Source organism: Oncorhynchus nerka, linkage group LG25 (genome assembly GCF_034236695.1).
Source record: "Oncorhynchus nerka isolate Pitt River linkage group LG25, Oner_Uvic_2.0, whole genome shotgun sequence".
NCBI lineage: Eukaryota > Metazoa > Chordata > Actinopteri > Salmoniformes > Salmonidae > Oncorhynchus > Oncorhynchus nerka.
This window is the reverse complement of record NC_088420.1, coordinates 25,541,632-25,563,221: the sequence shown is the minus strand read 5'-3', so window position 1 is coordinate 25,563,221 and position 21,590 is coordinate 25,541,632. Positions and strand designations below refer to the sequence as shown.

Sequence of the window (21,590 nt, the reverse complement as noted above, 5' to 3'; positions counted from 1 at the left end):
TGTAAGCAAGCTTTGCTTACTGACTCCAGAATCAGGTCAAAGCGTATGCAAAAACGTTGTGTATACAGAAGACCTCAGCTGGAGGAGCATGGCGTATTAGACTATTGTGTGTCTATGTATGGTTGGATATTAGTGGAAGCTCAAACTACTGACCTTAAACTACTGACCTTTCGGAAACTTAACTGATTACAAAAATACTGAAGTCTGTTCTTCCTCGAAAAATAGATGATTCATCTAGGGACTTCCTGGATTCATAATGGTGAAATAAAAAAGCAAATATCTTGTGTAATCTACAATCATAATCTGTCAGTGAGTTCCTATACTAATCCTCTGTATCTCCCTTCAGTATTGGAGGTTCCGTCCCCATCGTCTACTCCTACTTCTCAGAGTTCCTTCAGATGGATAAGAGGGGGGAACACCTGAGCTGGCTGTGTATGTTCTGGATGGTGGGAGGCATCTATGCCTCCTTCACAGCCTGGGGCATCATCCCTCACTATGGTACAGTACAATACTGCATACTAAACACTCAACAGACAACCCTTACTATAGCGGCCATGACCTGGGATTAATATCATCCTCCTTGCTGACATAAGCAAGTTCACCCAAGTTCAGCTACAGCAGTCCCTGCATTGGATGTTATGGAAACGTAACACGACTAAGCCACAGGAGGTTGGCAACACCTTAATTGGGGAGAATGTGCTTGTGGTAACGGTTGGAGTGGAATAAGTGGAATGGTATGCCACTCCAGTCGCTACGTTCTAGCCGTTATTATGAGCTGTCCTCACCTCCGCAGTCTCCACCGGACTAAGCATATGTGTTGGGTTAATTAACTGGCTGATAGATTTGTAATCCTAATATTAGTCTAAACACACCTATAGACCCAGGGAGTGATTTGGCTTGTGTTCCAGGTTCTAGAGTCTAGACACAGGTAATGGATAATGATTGTGTGGTGGCTGTATTGTATTGTGCTGTGTTCCAGGCTGGGGCTCTAGACCGAGATAATGACTGAGTTTGTATGTTGTGTATTGTGTTCCAGGCTGGGGCTCTAGACCGAGATAATGACTGAGGTTGAATGTTGTGTGTCGTGTTCCAGGCTGGGGCTCTAGACCGAGATAATGACTGAGGTTGAATGTTGTGTGTCGTGTTCCAGGCTGGGGCTCTAGACTGAGATAATGACTGAGGTTGAATGTTGTGTGTTGTGTTCCAGGCTGGGGCTCTAGACTGAGATAATGACTGAGTTTGTATGTTGTGTGTTGTGTTCCAGGCTGGGGCTTCAGCATGGGGACAGAGTTCCAGTTCCACAGCTGGAGGGTGTTTGTGCTGGTCTGTGCCCTGCCTGCCATCACCTCCCTGGTGGGGCTCATGTTCATGCCTGAGAGCCCCAGGTTCCTCCTGGAGGTAAGATCTATTTTCTTAAGATTAAGATGAACAGTACATGAACGTAATACTCAGGACCTTTAACATATTGTGTTGATCATACAATATTTTCATACAAAACCCCAAACCGAGTTTGCAGATGTATTTGGTTTAAAAATACACACAACTGAAATGTGTGGACTATAGGGAGGTTTTGACTTACAGTGCAACGATGTGCGCTGAGAGTCAGGAAGCAAGTTCAGGGAGTGAGTGTTTTTAATAAATAAATGAAACATGACCAACTCACAGACATGAAATACAGTATGTGGCTGTCTTTGACAGAATGCCAAACATGACGAGGCCTGGATGATCCTGAAGAATGTCCATGACACCAACTGGAGGGCAAAGGGCCAGCCTGAGAAGGTCTTCCAGGTGTGTAGAGACAACATCACAGATGACCACTAAATAACCCTTGCTTGAAGGGCTGCTTTGGCATTTTCAGCTTCACAGAATATAATGAAACAAAGTGAACATCATTTCATTCCCCTCAGGTGACACACATCAAGGCTCCTAAGACCCAGGAGGATGAGTTCATTGAGATCCAGAGTGCCACAGGGACGGCTATGCAGCGTTGGGCCGTCCGGACCCTCACTCTGTGCAAACTGGTAGGACCAAAAATGTTCTGAAATCAAACGCATTACTAATGAGACCAACATTAATACCAACAGGCTATTAGTATGTGATGTGTCACTTTGCTGTGTTTTCATTGCAGGTGCTGAAGAACGTTGCTTCTCTCTTGGGACCTGAGCTGAGACTGAGTACACTGTTCATGGCCATCATCTGGTTCACCATGGCCTTCAGGTAAATACAGTGCCTTCCACATTTTGTTACCTTACAGCCTTATTCAAAAATGTATTACATTGTTTTTATTCCTCATCAATCTACACACAATACCCCATAATGACAAAGCTAAAACAGTTTTTCTGAAAATGTTGCTAATTTATTAAAAATAAAAAACTGAAATATCACATTTACGTAAGTATTCAGACCGTTTACTCAGTAATTTGTTGAAGCACTTTTGGAAGCGCCAAATACTTACAAGCCCTTAACCGACAATGCAGTTCAAGAAATGTAGATAAGAAAAGATTTACTAAATAAACTAAATTAAAAATATTGAATCAAATAAAAAAGTAACACAAGAAAATGACATAACAATAATGAGACTATATACAGGGGGTACTGGTACCAAGTCAATGTGCGGGGGTACAGGTTAGTCGAGGTCATTTGTAAAGTGACTATGCATAGGTAATAAACAGCGAGTAGCAGCTTTCAATGTAAATAGTCCGGGTGGCCATTTGATTAATTGTTCAGCCGTTTTATGGCTTGGGGGTAGAAGCTGTTAAGGAGCCTTTTGATCCTAGACTTGGCATAGCTTGCCGTGCGGTAGTAGAGAGGACACTCTATGACTTAGGTGACTGGAGTCTTTGACAATTTTTTGGGCCTTCCACTGACACCGCCTAGTATATAGGTCCTGGATGTCAGGAAGCTTGGCCCCAGTGATTTAGTGAGCCGTACGGATTACCCTCTGTACCACCTTACCGTCAGATGCCGAGCAGTTACCATACCAGACGGTGATGCAACTGGTCAGGATGCTCTCGATGGTGCAGCTGTATAACTTCTTTTCATTCTCCTGTCACGAACCGGCTCAAAGCCCGTAACAAAGGGAGACAACGTGGAGATAATGAGTAGCAAAATATGTATTTATTACCTAAAGCAACTAAGTATAATAGACAATGGTGTGTGTAATCAGTAATCAGTAGTGTAAGTGAGTGTTTTGCATGCATGAATGTGATAATGCAGGGTGATGAAAGGTGCCAAAGCAAACAAACAAACAAACGGCCACCAAGAACCACAACACAATCTACAGAGGGTGTCTGCATGGAGAGAGTCTCCTCCATGAATGGGGAAGTGGTGTATTTATCCTGGGAGACACCGGGCCCAGGTGTTTCCCATGTAGCTGACGACCCTCCCAACTCCGCCCACCAGCATCCTAATAAGGAAATAACAGAGAGAATACGGCAGACAGAGTGGGAGGGTCGTCACATCCCCCCCCATAAAACCGGGGACCAACAAGGACCCCGGAACAAAATACCAGCCTCTAAGTTCCAAATTGACACAGCTTCTGCGCCACAAATTGATGAGGGTTTACGTGTTCACACTTACAATTTGCCCCAGCCAACCTCCTCCCCAGACCTCAGCGACCTTCGCACAGGAAGCAACATTTAACAGGAAAGAAGAAAACAAGACCAGGAGGGAGCAGACAGGACAGAGAGAACATGACAATACGAAACAATGGTCAGTCACGTAAACATTAGGAACAGGGCGCACGAGAGAGCGCATCAGCAATCACGTTTTCAGTCCCCGGATGTGCCTCACATCGAGATGGAATGATTGTAAAAATAAACACCATCGCATTATCCTCTGGTTTGGACACATCATGGACCTCAAAAAAGTGAGGGGTTATGGTCGGTGTAGACCACAATAGGTACTACCCCGACCCGACATATACTTCAAGTGTTGTAGTGCCCAAATTAATGCTAGCGCTTCCTTTTCAATAACCGAATAGTTCAACTGATAATCGTTCAACTTTTTGGAAAAAAAAACTAACAGGCCTCTCAATCCCAGACACATCTGCTTGCAGCAAAACTGCACCTGCCCCCACATGACTAGCATCCACCTGCAAGGTAAATGACAAATCCATGCGAGGAGCAGCCAGCACTGGAGTTGAGGTAAGCAACCTCTTTGCCTCTTCAAAAGCGTGTTGACAACGAGTAGACCAAACATAAACAGCCTTAGCTTTCAGCATATCTGTCAAGGGAGCGACCACAGTAGAGAAGTTATTACAAAAACTACGGTAATAACCAATCATGCCCAAGAAACGCATCAGTTCCTTTTTAGTAGTTGGTGGTGGAAAAGCATCAATAGCCACCACTTTAGCCCGAACAGGACGCACTTCACCCTGCCCAACCATTTTTCCAAGGTATGTAACGGTCGCCTGAGCAAACTCACATTTTGCCAGATTGATTGTGAGGCGACCCGCAGCCAGACGTTCGAACAAGGCTTGAATACGGGACAGATGTTCTTCCCAAGTATCTGCATAGATCACTACATCGTCCAAATAAACAGCGCACCCGGTCAGACCGGCGACAACCCTGTTCATAAGTCGCTGAAAAGTGGCAGGTGCATTGCGCAGACCGAAACTCATAACTGAATACGAGTACAGACCAAAGGGTGTAATAAAGGCAGAGATTTCACGTGCCCTACTCGTCAGTGGCACCTGCCAATAGCCTTTTAACAGGTCAAATTTGCTCACAAACTTAGCTGCACCGACTTGATCAACACAGTCCTCCATCCGAGGAAGAGGAAATGAATCTGGCTTTGTGACACTGTTTACCTTACGGTAGTCCGTACAAAAACGGTTTGTTCCATCCGGTTTACTGACCAAGATACAGGGAGAAGCCCAACTGGAGAAAGAAGGCTCTGCTATCTTACTCTCCAGCATGTACTTGACCTCAGCATCCAGACAACGTAGTTTCTCTGAAGAAACTCTATAGAAGCGCTGACGAATGGGGTCAGCACCTCCAATGTCAATATCATGTTCTATTAAGTTTGTACGTGTAGGTGTATCAGAAAACAAACCTGGAAATCTCTGAATCAGACCAACTATCTCTTTCCGCCCATCAACAGGTAGGTGAGTGAGAAGACTGTCTAAAATATCCAGTGTTTCTGAATTTTTCAATCTACCCTGCAATATACAATCGTCAGGACCAGGAACATCTTCCTCCTCATGCACAGATCTAGCACGACAAGAACCCAAGGAAACAACGGTATCAGCCAAAAGAACAGGTTACCGTCCTCTGTAGAATCCCACTGTTCAGTCTCAGAGGAACGTGCATAATAGGGTTTTAACAGATTTACATGGCACAGCTGGTGTGCTTTCCTCCGTTCTGGAGTGGCAACTAGATAATTTTGCTCAGTGCACTGGCGCACCACTGTATATGGACCTTGAAACTTGGCTTGAAAAGGAGAACCAACAATTGGCAGCAGAGCAAGAACCTGGTCACCTGGACTAAAGTGACGAGGCTCAGTTCGGCGATCAAATATGCCCTTCATCCTCTCCTGTGAAGATGATAACTTCTCTTTAGCCATGTCACCAGCGACATACAGCCGTCGCCGGAAATCACACACATACGATAACAGGGACTGAGGAGGCTCGGGAGACTTCCAGTCATCCTGGAGAACAGATAAAAGTCCACGCACCCTATGTCCAAACACAAGGTCATTTGGACTGAAACCTGTGCTCTCCTGTGAAACTTCCCTAGCAGCTAACAGTAACCAAGGCAACCCCTCCTTCCAATCCTTATCCATCTCAGTACAATAAGCTCTCAACAAAGACTTTAGTGTTTGATGGAAACGTTCCAGTGCTCCTTGACTTTGCGCGTGATAGACGCTAGACAAATTGTGTTTAATATGGAGCTGTTGAAGAACCTGACCAAACAGATTAGAGGTAAAATTAGATCCTTGATCACTCTGAATGACCTTAGGGATTCCAAACAATGAGAGAAACTGAGTCAAAGCTTTTAACACCGATTTAGTCGTGATAGATCGGAGAGGATAGGCAGCAGGAAACCTAGTGGTCTGACACATCACAGTGAACAGGTAACTACTACCCTTTTTAGAACGAGGCAGAGGACCCACACAGTCAATAATCAGATACTCAAAAGGTTGGCTGAGTACAGGAATAGGAAACAATGGTACTGGTTTAATAGCTTGATTAGGCTTACCAGTTAATTGACAGGTGTGACAAGTTTTGATAAAATCAGAAACATCCCTCTTTAATCTAGGCCAAAAGAAATGTCTTAATATGCGATTGTAGGTTTTCCTCACCCCCATATGTCCAGCCACGTCGCTGTGAGAAGTTTCCAACACCAACTCACGAAGCTTAACTGGTACAACAACCTGACTAATTGCCTCCCCAGAAAAACACTATCATGAGACACCCACTTTCTCATCAGGACATCCTCTTGGAGAAAATAGCCATGGGCGACATCTCCCAACTGTTCTATAGGCACAATTTGATCACGCAACTCTTCCAACGTGGGGTCATCCCGTTGCGCATTGATTAGATCTGAGCGGGTTACAGATAACGGGATAACAGGGAAAACAGTGACATACTTTGTATTATTATCATTAGTCGGCGCAGTGACCAGTTCGCCACGGCTCATAGAACGTGTCACTGCACACGCAGAGAACACCTCTGGGAAACTCTGTACACTCTCATCAGGAATCCCAACAAATGACGGCTTAGTGGAAACCACTAGAGATGGAAACACGACAGGCCATACACGCTCACCAGCCAAGTTATTCCCAAGGATAACATCGATACCCTCAATAGGCAACGAAGGACGCACACCCACAACAACTTCACCCTTCACCAGCCCACAATCCAACATCAGTTTATGCAATGGAACTGAGAGTGTTCAAACCTATTCCCCTAATTAGAACACTATTCCCCGACTCAGTCTCAGCAGAAAAGGGTAACACAGACTCCAACACAAATGATTCAGAGGCACCTGTGTCTCTCAGGATCTTCACTGGCACTAGGTCTTTACTTCCTAACATAGACACAAAACCTTCTGTAATGAAAGGTAAATAGTCTGGATCAATATGGACTTACACATTCTCCTGGGCCTGAGGAAATGAGTCATGAATGAACTGATGTGGAACAGGTGCAGCTAATGCAGTAGGCTTAGATTTAGCGTAAGCACCCTTTGACCTGAGAAGTGGACATTCGTTTTTCCAATGCCCTGAACCTTGACAGTAGTGACACTCATGCCCAAAGTCAGCTTTACCATGGGAGTCAGGTTCAACCCTAGTTGAATAGAACTCTGCCCGAGAACCAAAGTATCTCGGTGAGCGAAGCCAAATCTATCCGAACGCCCCCACTCTTTCCGAATACGGGGTTCTGCAAAGACACTTTTGTGAGTCAACACATACTCGTCTGCCAAAACTGCAGCTTCAGCAACATTCTTTACTTTCTGTTCATTAATATACGTGGCAATACGATCAGGAATTGTGTCCTTAAATTGCTCTAACATAATCAGATCACACAGCCCTTGGAATGTCACAACTGCAGAGGCGGAACACCAGCGATTAAACTGTAAAGACAACTGTCGCGCAAACTCAACATGAGTCTGGTTATCATCCCTTTTTAAAGTTCTAAATCGTTGGCGGTAAGCCTCAGGGACCAATTCATAAATCTGTAACACAGCTGTTTTAACTTTATCATAACTGGCACTATCGTGTACACTAAGAGCTGAATATGCTTCCTGCGCTTTACCAGTCAGCACACACTGCAACATTAAAATGCGGTCAGAATCAGGCCAACTCCTAGCGTTAGCAACCCGCTCGAACAACGAAGAGAATGTCTCGGGGTCCCTTTCATTAAACCGAGGCAATAACCGTAAGTTCCCAACAATATCAAATGTCTCTGGGGCACGACCAAAAGCGGAACTACGCCTAGGTAAATCTGGGTCACCTTCCCAAAACAAACTCTCCCCTGAGATCTTTCCTTCCCTAACCAACTCTATACGTTCTTGTTGCAATTTGATTTTAGCACGCTCCATATCTTGTTTAAATGCCAATTCTTTTTCATATTTTACACGATCATGCTCTAGCTTCTCACGATCATGCTGCCGATCATGCTCTCTCTTCTCACGATCATGCTCCAGCTGTAACAAAAGCAGTTCTTTCTGCTGTTCAAAAAGAAGGCTACTAGGACTAACCGATGGAATGTCCATTGTAACGTTATGGGGAGACGACAAATCCTCAGCAGAGGCTGGCCCAGTGGTAACTTCTAGATTACCACTCTCCATCAGATTGGCCTTCAATATCAACCTAATAGAATTCTTTAGACGTTTATCACTAATCTCAACCTTGTAGTGTTCCGCGACCTTCAACAGCTGTTCTTTAGTACCTAAATCTAACAATTCCTCTGATGGAGAGCGAATGAACTTATCTACATAAGACGCCATAATCACACAAAAAAAAAAATCTGGCTCTTCCCTTCTGCTGAGCACACCAGACCACAACCCGAGAATTGACAATCACCCTGAGTACCACAGAAGAGAGATGAGATACGGAGCTTCCCCAAAACCTACAATAACTCAACCCTAGTCTTCGTGCAGATTTGCGGTGGGAATTTACGCACTGTAGCCCGCTGGCAAGGAAATAGAACTCCCCAGCATGCTGGCAAATATCACCAAGCCACGGATGTGCCCCCGAGACAACTGCTCAGTCCACAGACACCACACAAAAATAACAAACATTAACCATGCCCAACATATTCCAAAAAATTAAACACGTCGCTAAACCTATCAGGGGAAAAAGGCTATAGCTCCGGGTAGCAAGTTCCACTACCCTACCCAAATCTCCCACCGAGGTACACAGCAGATTACTCACCTCAGACTGATGTCCCAACAGAAAGTAGAACAAGAGTTCAGGCTAGGCAGGGCCTGGAAACTAACCATTATAGTCTCTCCAACACAGCACACAAACCAAACAACAAAAGGCAACCAATACTGGGCCTATCAAACACAATATGCAACCCAAACACGTACCTCCACGGTCTCCCAAACCAATAGTTCAAATATCCCGGATGAGCCCCCACTTGTCACGAACCGGCTCAAAGCCCGTAACAAAGGGAGACAACGTGGAGATAATGAGTAGCAAAATATGTATTTATTACCTAAAGCAACTAAGTATAATAGACAATGGTGTGTGTAATCAGTAGTGTAAGTGAGTGTTTTGCATGCATGAATGTGATAATGCAGGGTGATGAAAGGTGCCAAAGCAAACAAACAAACAAACGGCCACCAAGAACCACAACACAATCTACAGAGGGTGTCTGCATGGAGAGAGTCTCCTCCATGAATGGGGAAGTGGTGTATTTATCCTGGGAGACACCGGGCCCAGGTGTTTCCCATGTAGCTGACGACCCTCCCAACTCCGCCCACCAGCATCCTAATAAGGAAATAACAGAGAGAATACGGCAGACAGAGTGGGAGGGTCGTCACACTCCTGAGGGGCAAAAGTTGTTGTCATGCCCTCTTCACAACTGTCTTGTTGTGTTTGGACCATGATCTTTAGTTGGTGATGTGGAAACCAAGGAACTTGAAACTCTCGACCTGCTCCACTACAGCCCTGTCGATGTTAATGGTGGCGTGTTTACACCTCATTTTCCTGTAGTCCACCATCAGCTCCTTTGTCTTGCTCACATTGAGGAAGAGGTTGTTGTCCTTGCACCACACTGCCAGGTCTCTGACCTCCTCCCTATAGTCTTGTCTCATCATTGTCGGTGATCAGACCTACCACTGTTGTGTCGTCAGCAAACCTAAGGATGGCGTTGGAGTCATGCTTGGCCATGCAGTCGTGGCTGAACAGGGAGAACAGGACGGGACTAAGCACTCACCCTTGATGGCAGATGTGTTGTTGCCTACCCTTACAACCTCGGGGCAGCCCGTCAGGAAGTCCAGAATCCAGTTTCAGAGGGAGGTGTTTAGTCCCAGGGTCCTTAGCTCAGTGAAGAGCTTTGTGGGCACTATGCTTTGAACGTTGAGCTGTAGTCAATGAACACCATTCTTACATAGGTGTTAATTTTGTCCAGGTGGGAAAGTGCAGTGTGGAGTGCGATTGAGATTGCGTCATCTGTGGATCTTTTGAGGTGGTATGCGAATTGGAGTTGGTCTATGGTTTGGTAATCCGTCTGGCCCTGCGGATTTGTGAATGTTGACCTGTTTGAAGTTCTTGCTCACATTGGCTATGGAGAGTGTGATCACACAGTTATCCGGAACAGCTGGTGCTCTCATGCATGCTTCAGTGTAGCTTGCCTCGAAGGGAGCATAAATGGCATTTAGCTCATCTGGTAGGCTTCCATAACTAGGCAGCTCGTGGCTGGGTTTCCCTTTGTAGTCCGTAATATTTTTCAAGCCTTGCCACATCCAACAAGCGTCAGACTCGGTGTAGTAGGATTCAATCTTAGTCCTGTATTGATGCTTTGCCTCTTTGATGATTCATTTGACGGCATAGCGGGATTTCTTATAAGCATCCAGATTAGTGTCCCGCTCCTTGAAAGTGGCAGCTCTATCCATGGCTTCTGGTTGGGAAATGTACATACGGTCACTCGATGCACTTATTGATGAAGCCGGTGACCAAGGTGATATACTCCTCAATACCATTGGATGAATCTCGGAACATATTCTAGTCTTTGTTATAAAAACAGTCCTGTGCGAGTCACTGGTACCACTTGTTTTAGTTTTTGCTTGTAAGCAGGAATCAGGCATATAGAATTATGGTCTGCTTTGCCAAATGGAGGGCGAGGGAGAGCTTTGTATGCGTCTCCGTGTGTGGGGTAAAGATGGTCCAGAGTTTTTTCCATCTGGTTGCACATGTGATGTGCTGGTAGAAATGAGGTAAAATGGATTTAACTTTGCCTGCATTAAGTCACCGGCCACTAGGAGCACCGCTTCTGGATGAGCATTTTCTTGTCCTTATACAGCTCATTGAGTGCAGTCTTAGTTCCAGCATCAGTTTGTGGTGGTCAATAGACTGCTATGAATAATATAGATGACAACTCTCTTGGTAGATAGTGTGGTCTACAGCTTATCATGTGGAATTCTACCTCAGGCGAGCAATACCTCGAGACTTCTTTAATATTAGACATCGCTCACCAGCAGTTATTGACAAAGAGACGCGCCCCTCGTCTTACCAGATGTAGCTGCTCTGACCTTCTGATGCACAGAGAAGCCAGCCAGCTCTATATTATCCGTGTCGTCATTTAGCCATGTCTCAGGGAAACACAAGATATTACAGTTTTTAATATCCCGTTGGTAGGATAGTCTTAATCGTACATCGTCCAGTTTGTTTTAAATGATTGCATGTTCTTGGGGACCTTCTTAACCTACTCCTCGTCTAATTCTTACAAGGCACCCCGTCCTCCTCCCCCTTTTTTTCTGTCTTTCTTCACACTTATGACTGGGATTTGGGCCTTGTCTTGACAGAGCAGTATATCCTTCGAGTCGCACTCATTAAAGAAAAAATCTTTGTCCAGTTCCAGGTGAGTAATTGCTGTTCTGATGTCCAGAAGCTCTTTCAGTCATAAAAGACAGTAACAGCAACATTACGTACAAAATGAGTTACAAACTATATGAAAAAATAAAACAAAATAGCACAGTTGGTTAGGAGCCTGTAAAACGGCAGCCATCCCCTCCGGCACACCTGTATTTGCGGAGTGTCTTCCATTCTTCTCTGCAGATCCTCTCAAGCTCTGTCAGGTAGGATGGGAAGCGTTTCTGCACAGCTATTTTCAGGTCTCTCTAGAGCTGTTCGATTGGGTTCATGTCCGGGCTCTGGCTGGGCCACTCAAGGACATTCAGAGACTTGTCCCGAAGCCACTCCTACGTGTCTTGGCTGTGTGCTTAGGGTCGTTGTCCTGTTGGAATGTGAACCTTCGCCCCAGTCTGAGGTCCTGAGCAGGTTTTCATCAAGGTTCTCTCTGCCCTTTGCTCCGTTCATCTTTGCCTCGATCCTGACAAGTCTCCCAGTCCCTGCCATTGAAAAACATCCCCACAGCATGATGCTGCCACCACCATGCTTGTTGTCATTCAGACCAAAGAGTTCAATCTTGGTTTCATCAGACCAGAGAATCTTGTTTCTCATGGTCTGAGAGTCTTTAGGTGCCTTTTGGCAAACTCCAAGTGGGCTGTCGTGTGCCTCTTACTGAGGAGTGGCTTCCGTCTGTCCACTCTATCATAAAGGCCTGATTGGTGAGATTGCAGAGATGCTTGTCCTCCTGGAAGGTTCTCCCATCTCCACAGAGGAACTCTAGAGCTCTGTCAGAGTGACCATCGGATTTTTGGTTACCTCCCTGACCAAGGCCCTTCTCCCCCGATTGCTCAGTTTAGCCGGGCGGCCAGCTCTAGGAAGAGTCTTGGGGGTTCCAAACTTCTTCTGTTTAAGAATGATGGAGGCCACTGTGTTCTTGGGTAGCTTCAATGCTGCTGAAATGTTTTGGTAGCCTTCCCCAGATATGTGACTTGATACAATAATCTCTCGGAGCTCTATGGACAATTCCTTCGACCTTTTTGCTCTGAGCAAAGAGTTTGCATACTTATGTAATAAGGAATTTCTAAAACCTGTTTTCGCTTTGTCATTATGGGGTATTGTGTGTAGATTGCTGACAATGTTATTTTTTTAAAGTCCATTTTGAATAACGCTGTAACGTAACAAAACGTGAAAATATTCAAGTGGTCTGAATACTTTCCGAAGGTACTGTATATGTACAATATATGTGATGCTAAACAGGAAAGATTGTATACTGTGTGCAGCTGATTGTAAATACCTGTCGATACAGACTGTGTCCCAAATGGCATCAAATTCCTCCCATGGGCCCTGGTCAAAAGCAGTGTACTATATAGGGAATAGGGTGCCAAAATACTGTATTTTAATGTTGTCTACTGTGGTCCAATAACGTTGATACCATCGTATTTCAGTTACTATGGACTGGGTGTGTGGTTCCCTGACATGATCAAATCCCTTCAGCAAGAGGAGTATGAGTCCAAAGTCAAGGTGTTCCACAGAGAGAGAGTAGAACGCTTCCACTTCAACTTCTCCCTGGAGAATCAGATCCACAGAGAGGGAGAATACATCAATGACAAGTATGTAATATCCATGCTCCACCTTCTGGCCCTTCTAAGTACTACACCCCAGCAACACCTAGTAATACTGTATTACAACAATTTATCATTGTCATGTCTCTTGATAATATCACAATCTAACATATCATTCTATGTAAGTACGGCACGTATTATTTATTTCACAATGATAGACAATATTGAAGAAGGACTGTGCTGTCTGTCTTTCTAGCATGTAATGTGCCAAGTCATCAAAAAGTCAGGAATCATGCTTTTGTGTTCCATCCCTTTAGGTTCATCAACATACAGATGAAGTCTGTTAAGTTTGAGGATTCACTGTTTGAAGATTGTTACTTTGAGGACATCGAGTCCACTGAAACAATATTTGAGAACTGTACCATCAGATCCACCGTCTTCTATAACACAGGTGGGAGCCGCTGGAGGTGTTACAGTAGGCCAACCAATGCACCACATTGTCAACAAGTTTAACCCTTTGGAATGTTTCCAAAATGAAAAAAGGTTCAACAGAGATTGAACTTTTGCAAAAATCAAGTCCTGCTCAATATGAATGAATGATGTATAATGACAATGCAGTATGTAATGCATTTCAAAATCATCAATTACCGTTGCTATATTTCACTGAAAACAGACAGTACATATTGACCAGTGGACTGAGAATTGCAAAGCCATTAATGTTTCTCCAAGTACACTATTTATGTTATATTGTTTGCATTGTCACGTTTCCTCCAGATCTGTATGAGGAAAGGTTCATAGACTGTAGGCTGGAGAACACCACATTCCTCCATAATAAGAAGGGTTGTCACTTGGACATCGACGAGGAGAACGATGTGCTCCTCTACCTGGTCAGCTTCCTGGGGTCCCTGGCTGTTCTACCCGGCAACATCATATCAGCTCTGTTCATGGAGAAGATAGGCAGGGTTAAAATCATAGGTGAGTTGGTCTGTATTGGACAAAGTACAATGGTAATAGGTTTCTATGATTTTAACTGTATTGGTTCTTACAATGGACAGGTAGGACAGGTGTAGATTAAGTGTATAGCAGCAGCTCAGTTATTGTTCTGACATTCTGCTCTTCAATTGGCAGATGAGAAAAGTATGAGCATTGAGTTTTATAAGGGTGTGAGCCTTGATATATGATCAAGGAACATCGAAGTGTGATTGAATCTTACCGCACACCTCACCACTCCATCTCCCTCTGCACATGATGTGCCAGTGCCACTGAGCTCACTGCTTCCTACTATGATCCCAATCTGCTCCTCCCTTTGCAGGCCTCTCCATGCTGATCTCAGCTGGCTGCACCTTCTTCCTGTTCCTGAGCTTCAGTCAGGCGGCCATCATAGCCTGGCAGTGTCTGTTCTGTGGGGTCAGCGTGGCAGCGTGGAACGGCATTGAGGTCATCACAGTGGAACTTTACCCAGCCTCCAAAAGGTACAGTACAGCAATCTGGAAATCAGACATGAATGTATTAGCTAGGCCCATCTAATTTATTCTATTGTGCCTATTGGAAATAGATTGTTGATATGATATTGTATGATTTGCTTCATACTGTTAAAAGTATGTCAACCCATTATCATCAGTTACTGAATAAAATGGATGTAAAATGGTACATTTAAATTCAATCTTTATTTAACTAGGCAAGTCAGTTAAGAACAAATTATTATTTACAATGATGGCCTACCCCGGCTGCGCCAATCACAGCCAGATGTGATACAGCCTGGATTCGAACCAGGGACTGTAGTGACGCCTCTTGCACTGAGATGCAGTGCCTTAGACAGCTGCACCACTGTGTCCCCTGTGGTGTATTTAACCGATGTCCCTAACCTCCTCCCACAGAGCCACAGCGTTTGGGGTGTTGAATGCTCTCTGTAAGCTGGCGGCCATCCTGGGCACCTCCATTTTTGCCTCCTTTGTGGGGGTCACCAAAGTTGTCCCCATCCTCCTCTCCTGTACTGCTCTGGTGTGTGGAGGTCTGGTGGCCCTCAAGCTACCTGAGACCCGGGAGAAGATCCTCCAGTGAGGAGGTCATACTGGCTAAAGGTCACAGGAGCAAGGAGCCACCTTTACAGGCGGAGTTCCTCTGGAAGACACACAGGCATTATGCAAGATTGGTTGTAACCACCTGGAGCTGACAAGAGTTTGTTCCACCAACATAAAGATCCTTTAATTACATGCTAACTAACAGTGTTCTTCATTGTCTGTTCTGTCTCACTAGTTATGATGTGTTTGGAGTGAAAAGCTTTAAAATCAACTCCAAAAATCTAAATTATTATTGGGATTAAATGGGAATTTTTCTCTAATTCCTTATCTATTGGCCTAAAAACCATAGTTTGCCCCATTAATGTACGATATTGTGGACACAAGATAAGAATGGGAAAATATGTAAACCTCTTGATGGAGACTGGTAACCAGAAACAGATTTCTGGTCAAGGGAATCTTTCTCCAATGCCATTTTGAATTCAGGTACTGTTTTGTTTTGCTAAAATTATGTTGTTTTAATCTTGGCCCTGCCTTAATGAATACTTATCAACTCAAACACTCTATCTTCTCTCCAAAAATGTAAACTATATTGACTGTAGTGTAGCATTCCCTCCATGTATTCTCATCTTGTGTTTCAATCAACCCACAGTATGTAGTGGGAGGACAGCAAATATCCTTCACATCTATACTGTATTTTTGAATCATTACCTTTAGTTGAGTGTTTGAGGTTATAGTCCATTAACAAGGGGTATATTCAGTAGGTTGCCATTTAGGGAACAGCATACAACTGCTATTTACTGCAGTGTTCTCCATCAAATTGAGGAGATCACGTATTTGGCCGATCCATTCTAATCTTATTTTCAGAAAAGCTCTGAAAATGTAATCCTGCTGAATATGCACCTGCAATCAAACCAAAAAAATTGCATTCCAATTTTCCAATTGAATCTAACTTGCAACTTCATTCAGCAAACTGTTTGGTCCTACAGTGTGTTTGTGTGCTTGATGTAAATGTTCTCAGTTTCTCACTTGGGCTGTGGTTTATTTGTGTTGTCTATGCAACGACATCTTTAGTTTTTCTGTGGAAGTGGTACCACATAGGAATACGGGGGAAAAAATGAGTTTTAAAATATGGGGGAAATGCTCTTATTGGTGATAGGAGATTCACTGAAGCACACAGTGCTGTTACTGCTAACTGTTGACTGAGTTGCATGTGTGTGTTAGTAATGTTTCTTTGTCTTTCATGTGTTGTTCAAAAAGTAAGTCGTCTGAATGATGATTGCCGTCTGTGTGTGTCACTGTAAATAGCTGACTGGATTGTAGCCTGTACCGGCTTGAATTAACAATCACTTTAGTTAGTTGTTTCTTGTCAAGTATTGTGGAGCCAATTGCATTTCTTTCCAATACAAAACAAGACTTTTGCCAATTATTTCTGTCATACTAACAATCGAACAGTTACACAAACTGAGGCTTTGCTGTTGAAACACTATTTTGCATTTGACTATCCTTATTGTATCTATACTATATTCACACAATAACATATTTCAAAATAGAGAAAGCTACAAAACAAGAATAAAGGTGATGTTGCATTATCCTTTTTCAAAGTGTAGGTTTGGTTTCCTTGAGTCTATAGAACATCTGTACCATTATATGGAGGTATACACAATTATTTCCTATACATTGTGTAATACCTGTTATCAATTGAGCTGCAGGAAGAAATCCGCCTTAACTGAATGCAAGGATTCTGTCGAGCCGTAAGTTGTGTTTTCAATAAAACCTTGTTTCTTTCTCAAGCATCTTTTTGAGCAGCAGCATCACTGTTATAAAGGGATTGGCTTATGGATACACTTCTTGGGTGCGTTCATGTTTGTGTCTGCATCTTTGTAAAACAGAAAGCCATACTTTGTTCTTTGTTTTTATATTTTTATCTCAAAATATTGTCTGTCGTGGGAAAAAATATTTTGCATACATTTTTTGTTTTGGGGTTTTGTGACTGTGAAAAGATGAAACAAATCAAATAAATGTATCAGTGTACTGTGAGCGATGGTTGGTTTGTTCTTCTTGGCATTAAGTCTGTAATAGGCCACAGAGTGGTAGACAGACCTGGTTGATTCAGGTTTCTACAGTGATATGAAAGTTGTAAAATAGGAACATGAGGAACTGCACACCAGTCATTCATTCTGAATTAGAAACATGCTCTCTTACGCTTGGTTGAGATGTTTTGAGTCAGACATAGAACCCATTCAGGGGTCCCATCATTTGACCTATTTTGAGTGGGGGGGGTACTTCTCAACACAGAGCATTGGGGGGGTTGTGGGTGGTGCTGTTTACGCTACCAGAGGTGTGAAACAACTTACTTCACCAGGCAGTTCCTCATGGACACCAGGTCCAAAAGCAGAGTAAAAATGGGAGCTGTGGATATGTATAGGTAAAGTGGGACAGAATGCTAACAATGAATAAATCGTATTTCTTAGTTTGCATATTGTATGAAGAATTGTTAACAATTATATCGGACATCTATATAGCGTCAGGTAACCTAGTGGTTAGAGCGTTGTGCCACTAATCGAAAGGTTGGTGGATCGAGTCCCCGAGCTGACAAGGTAAAAATCTGTTGTTCTACCCCTGAACAAGGCAGTTTACCCAATGTTCCTAGGCTGTTATTGTAAATAAGAAATGGTTCTTAACTGACTTGCCTAGTTAAATAAAGGTTAAGATTTTTTTTAAAAATTTTTTTAATCTTGTGATCCTGTTCTGCCTGTGGCTATGGAACCTGCTGCACTGGATGTGCTATCTTGGTTCCTCTCTAGGTTTATTCCTAGGTTCCTGCCTTTCTAGGGAGTTTTTACCAGCCACTTGCTTCTATATTTGCATTGCTTGCTCTTTGGGGTTTTAGGCTGGGTATCTGTATAGTACTTTGTGACTCCTGCTGATGTAAAAAATGGCTTCATAAAATACATTTGATTGACTGACATAATAGAGGTCAACTGCTACAAATATGAATCTAGAGAATATCCATCACAGCTCTTCTCTAAAACCCCAAACAGGGCTTTAATGGCGAAAACTAGACTCACGGCTTTAGACAACTCTGGACAGCTCTGGAGAACTAGTGAGTGCTTATTGTGCACCCCTGGGAAGGTTCAGGCCATGTCAAGCTGGCTGAAGGTTTTGGGGGCATGGGGAGAGGACAGGACAGGTGCTAGCTCGGGGTCCAGCTTTCACTATGAGGTGCTAATGGCCACTGCCTCTACCCCACAGTCCACTGGCCTCTCCCACATAGCTGTGGGAAATAGTTTGGGCCCGCGCTGCAGATGGCTATATCAGTCCGCTAATACAGGACTATTAAAGGCCCAGTACTTTCACTACTTTTGTGATTTTTATTTTATTTTTAATTATATATATAGAGAGAGAGAGAATTTAAAAAAAAATAATAATAATTCACAAAAGTAGTGAAAGTAGTGAAAGTACTGGGCCTCTAATAGTCCAGTATTAGTGGACTGATATAGACAACTGCAGTACCTGTCAAAAGTTTGGACACACTGGCTCAATTAAGGTTTTTTCTTTATTTTTTCGAAATTGTAGAATAATAAGTTAAGATATCAATTCTATGAAATAACACATATGGAATCATGTAGTAACCAAAGAAGTGTTAAACAATAAAACAAATATGTAATATTTTTGATTCTTTAAAGTAGCAACCCTTCGCCTTGATGACAGCTTTGCACACTTGCCATTCTCTCAAACAGCTTCATGAGGTTGTCACCTGGAATTAATTTCAATTAACAGGTGTGCCTTGTTAAAAGTTTGAGACAATACGTTTTTTTGTGACAAGGTATTTTATTTTATTTAACCTTTATTTAACTTGGCAAGTTAGTTAAGAACAAATTCTTATTTACAATGACGGCCTGCCAAAAGGCAAAAGGCCTCCTGTGGGGACGGATGCTGGGATTAAAAATACAAAAGTATAAATATAGAACAAAACATACATCACGAGAGAGACAACACAACACTACATAAAGAGAGACCTAAGACAACAACAAAGCAAGGCAGTAACACATGACAGCACAGTATGGTAGCAACACAACATGACAACAGCATGGTAGCAACACAACATTTACATTTACATTTAAGTCATTTAGCAGACGCTCTTATCCAGAGCGACTTACAAATTGGTGCTTTCACCTTATGACATCCAGTGGAACAGCCACTTTACAATAGTGCATCTAGGTCTTTTAAGGGGGGGAGGGGGAGAAGGATTACTTTATCCTATCCTAGGTATTCTTTAAAGAGGTGGGGTTTCAGGTGTCTCCGGAAGGTGGTGATTGACTCCGCTGTCCTGGCGTCGTGAGGGAGTTTGTTCCACCATTGGGGGGCCAGAGCAGCGAACAGTTTTGACTGGGCTGAGCGGGAACTGTACTTCCTCAGTGGTAGGGAGGCGAGCAGGCCAGAGGTGGATGAACGCAGTGCCCTTGTTTGGGTGTAGGGCCTGATCAGAGCCTGGAGGTAGTGAGGTGCCGTTCCCCTCACAGCTCCGTAGGCAAGCACCATGGTCTTGTAGCGGATGCGAGCTTCAACTGGAAGCCAGTGGAGAGAGCGGAGGAGCGGGGTGACGTGAGAGAACTTGGGAAGGTTGAACACCAGACGGGCTGCGGCGTTCTGGATGAGTTGTAGGGGTTTAATGGCACAGGCAGGGAGCCCAGCCAACAGCGAGTTGCAGTAATCCAGACGGGAGATGACAAGTGCCTGGATTAGGACCTGCGCCGCTTCCTGTGTGAGGCAGGGTCGTACTCTGCGGATGTTGTAGAGCATGAACCTACAGGAACGGGCCACCGCCTTGATGTTATTTGAGAACGACAGGGTGTTGTCCAGGATCACGCCAAGGTTCTTAGCGCTCTGGGACGAGGACACAATGGAGTTGTCAACCGTGATGGCGAGATCATGGAACGGGCAGTCCTTCCCGGGAGGAAGAGCAGCTCCGTCTTGCCGAGGTTCAGCTTGAGGTGATGATCCGTCATCCACACTGATATGTCTGCCAGACATGCAGAGATGCGATTCGCCACCTGGTCGTCAGAAGGGGGAAAGGAGAAGATTAATTGTGTGTCGTCTGCATAGCAATGATAGGAGAGACCATGTGAGGTTATGACAGAGCCAAGTGACTTGGTGTATAGCGAGAATAGGAGAGGGCCTAGAACAGAGCCCTGGGGGACACCAGTGGTGAGAGCACGTGGTGAGGAGACGGATTCTCGCCACGCCACCTGGTAGGAGCGACCTGTCAGGTAGGACGCAATCAAGCGTGGGCCGCGCCGGAGATGCCCAACTCGGAGAGGGTGGAGAGGAGGATCTGATGGTTCACAGTATCGAAGGCAGCCGATAGGTCTAGAAGGATGAGAGCAGAGGAGAGAGAGTTAGCTTTAGCAGTGCGGAGCGCCTCCGTGATACAGAGAAGAGCAGTCTCAGTTGAATGACTAGTCTTGAAACCTGACTGATTTGGATCAAGAAGGTCATTCTGAGAGAGATAGCGGGAGAGCTGGCCAAGGACGGCACGTTCAAGAGTTTTGGAGAGAAAAGAAAGAAGGGATACTGGTCTGTAGTTGTTGACATCGGAGGGATCGAGTGTAGGTTTTTTCAGAAGGGGTGCAACTCTCGCTCTCTTGAAGACGGGAGGGACGTAGCCAGCGGTCAGGGATGAGTTGATGAGCGAGGTGAGGTAAGGGAGAAGGTCACCGGAGATGGTCTGGAGAAGAGAGGAGGGGATAGGGTCAAGCGGGCAGGTTGTTGGGCGGCCGGCCGTCACAAGACGTGAGATGTCATCTGGAGAGAGAGGGAGAAGGAGGTCAGAGCACAGGGTAGGGCAGTGTGAGCAGAACCAGCGGTGTCGTTTGACTTAGCAAACGAGGATCGGATGTCGTCGACCTTCTTTTCAAAATGGTTGACGAAGTCATCTGCAGAGAGGGAGGAGGGGGGAGGGGGAGGAGGATTCAAGAGGGAGGAGAAGGTGGCAAAGAGCTTCCTAGGGTTAGAGGCAGATGCTTGGAATTTAGAGTGGTAGAAAGTGGCTTTAGCAGCAGAGACAGAGGAGGAAAATGTAGAGAGGAGGGAGTGAAAGGATGCCAGGTCTGCAGGGAGGCGAGTTTTCCTCCATTTCCGCTCGGCTGCCCGGAGCCCTGTTCTGTGAGCTCGCAATGAGTCGTCGAGCCACGGAGCGGGAGGGGAGGACCGAGCCGGTCTGGAGGATAGGGGACATAGAGAGTCAAAGGATGCAGAAAGGGAGGAGAGGAGGGTTGAGGAGGCAGAATCAGGAGATAGGTTGGAGAAGGTTTGAGCAGAGGGAAGAGATGATAGGATGGAAGAGGAGAGAGTAGCGGGGGAGAGAGAGCGAAGGTTGGGACGGCGCGATACCATCCGTAGTAGGGGCAGTGTGGGAAGTGTTGGATGAGAGCGAGAGGGAAAAGGATACAAGGTAGTGGTCGGAGACTTGGAGGGGAGTTGCAAT

General features: G+C 44.6%; 1 protein-coding gene across 1 annotated transcript in view; it reads left to right on the top strand.

The window, feature by feature from the left end:
- The window catches only part of LOC115109276 (synaptic vesicle glycoprotein 2B-like), a 46,930-nt gene extending 29,790 nt beyond the window's left edge, over positions 1 to 17,140 (top strand). Inside the window, exons 4-13 of the mRNA XM_029634015.2 lie at positions 347 to 498; positions 1,265 to 1,398; positions 1,699 to 1,788; positions 1,908 to 2,021; positions 2,129 to 2,217; positions 12,966 to 13,130; positions 13,400 to 13,533; positions 13,857 to 14,057; positions 14,395 to 14,554; positions 14,960 to 17,140. Of these exons, the coding sequence (XP_029489875.1) occupies positions 347 to 498; positions 1,265 to 1,398; positions 1,699 to 1,788; positions 1,908 to 2,021; positions 2,129 to 2,217; positions 12,966 to 13,130; positions 13,400 to 13,533; positions 13,857 to 14,057; positions 14,395 to 14,554; positions 14,960 to 15,143 (1,423 nt within the window). The 3' untranslated portion in view covers positions 15,144 to 17,140. The remainder of the gene's footprint in view (positions 1 to 346; positions 499 to 1,264; positions 1,399 to 1,698; positions 1,789 to 1,907; positions 2,022 to 2,128; positions 2,218 to 12,965; positions 13,131 to 13,399; positions 13,534 to 13,856; positions 14,058 to 14,394; positions 14,555 to 14,959) is intronic.
- Positions 17,141 to 21,590: the final 4,450 nt, after the last annotated feature.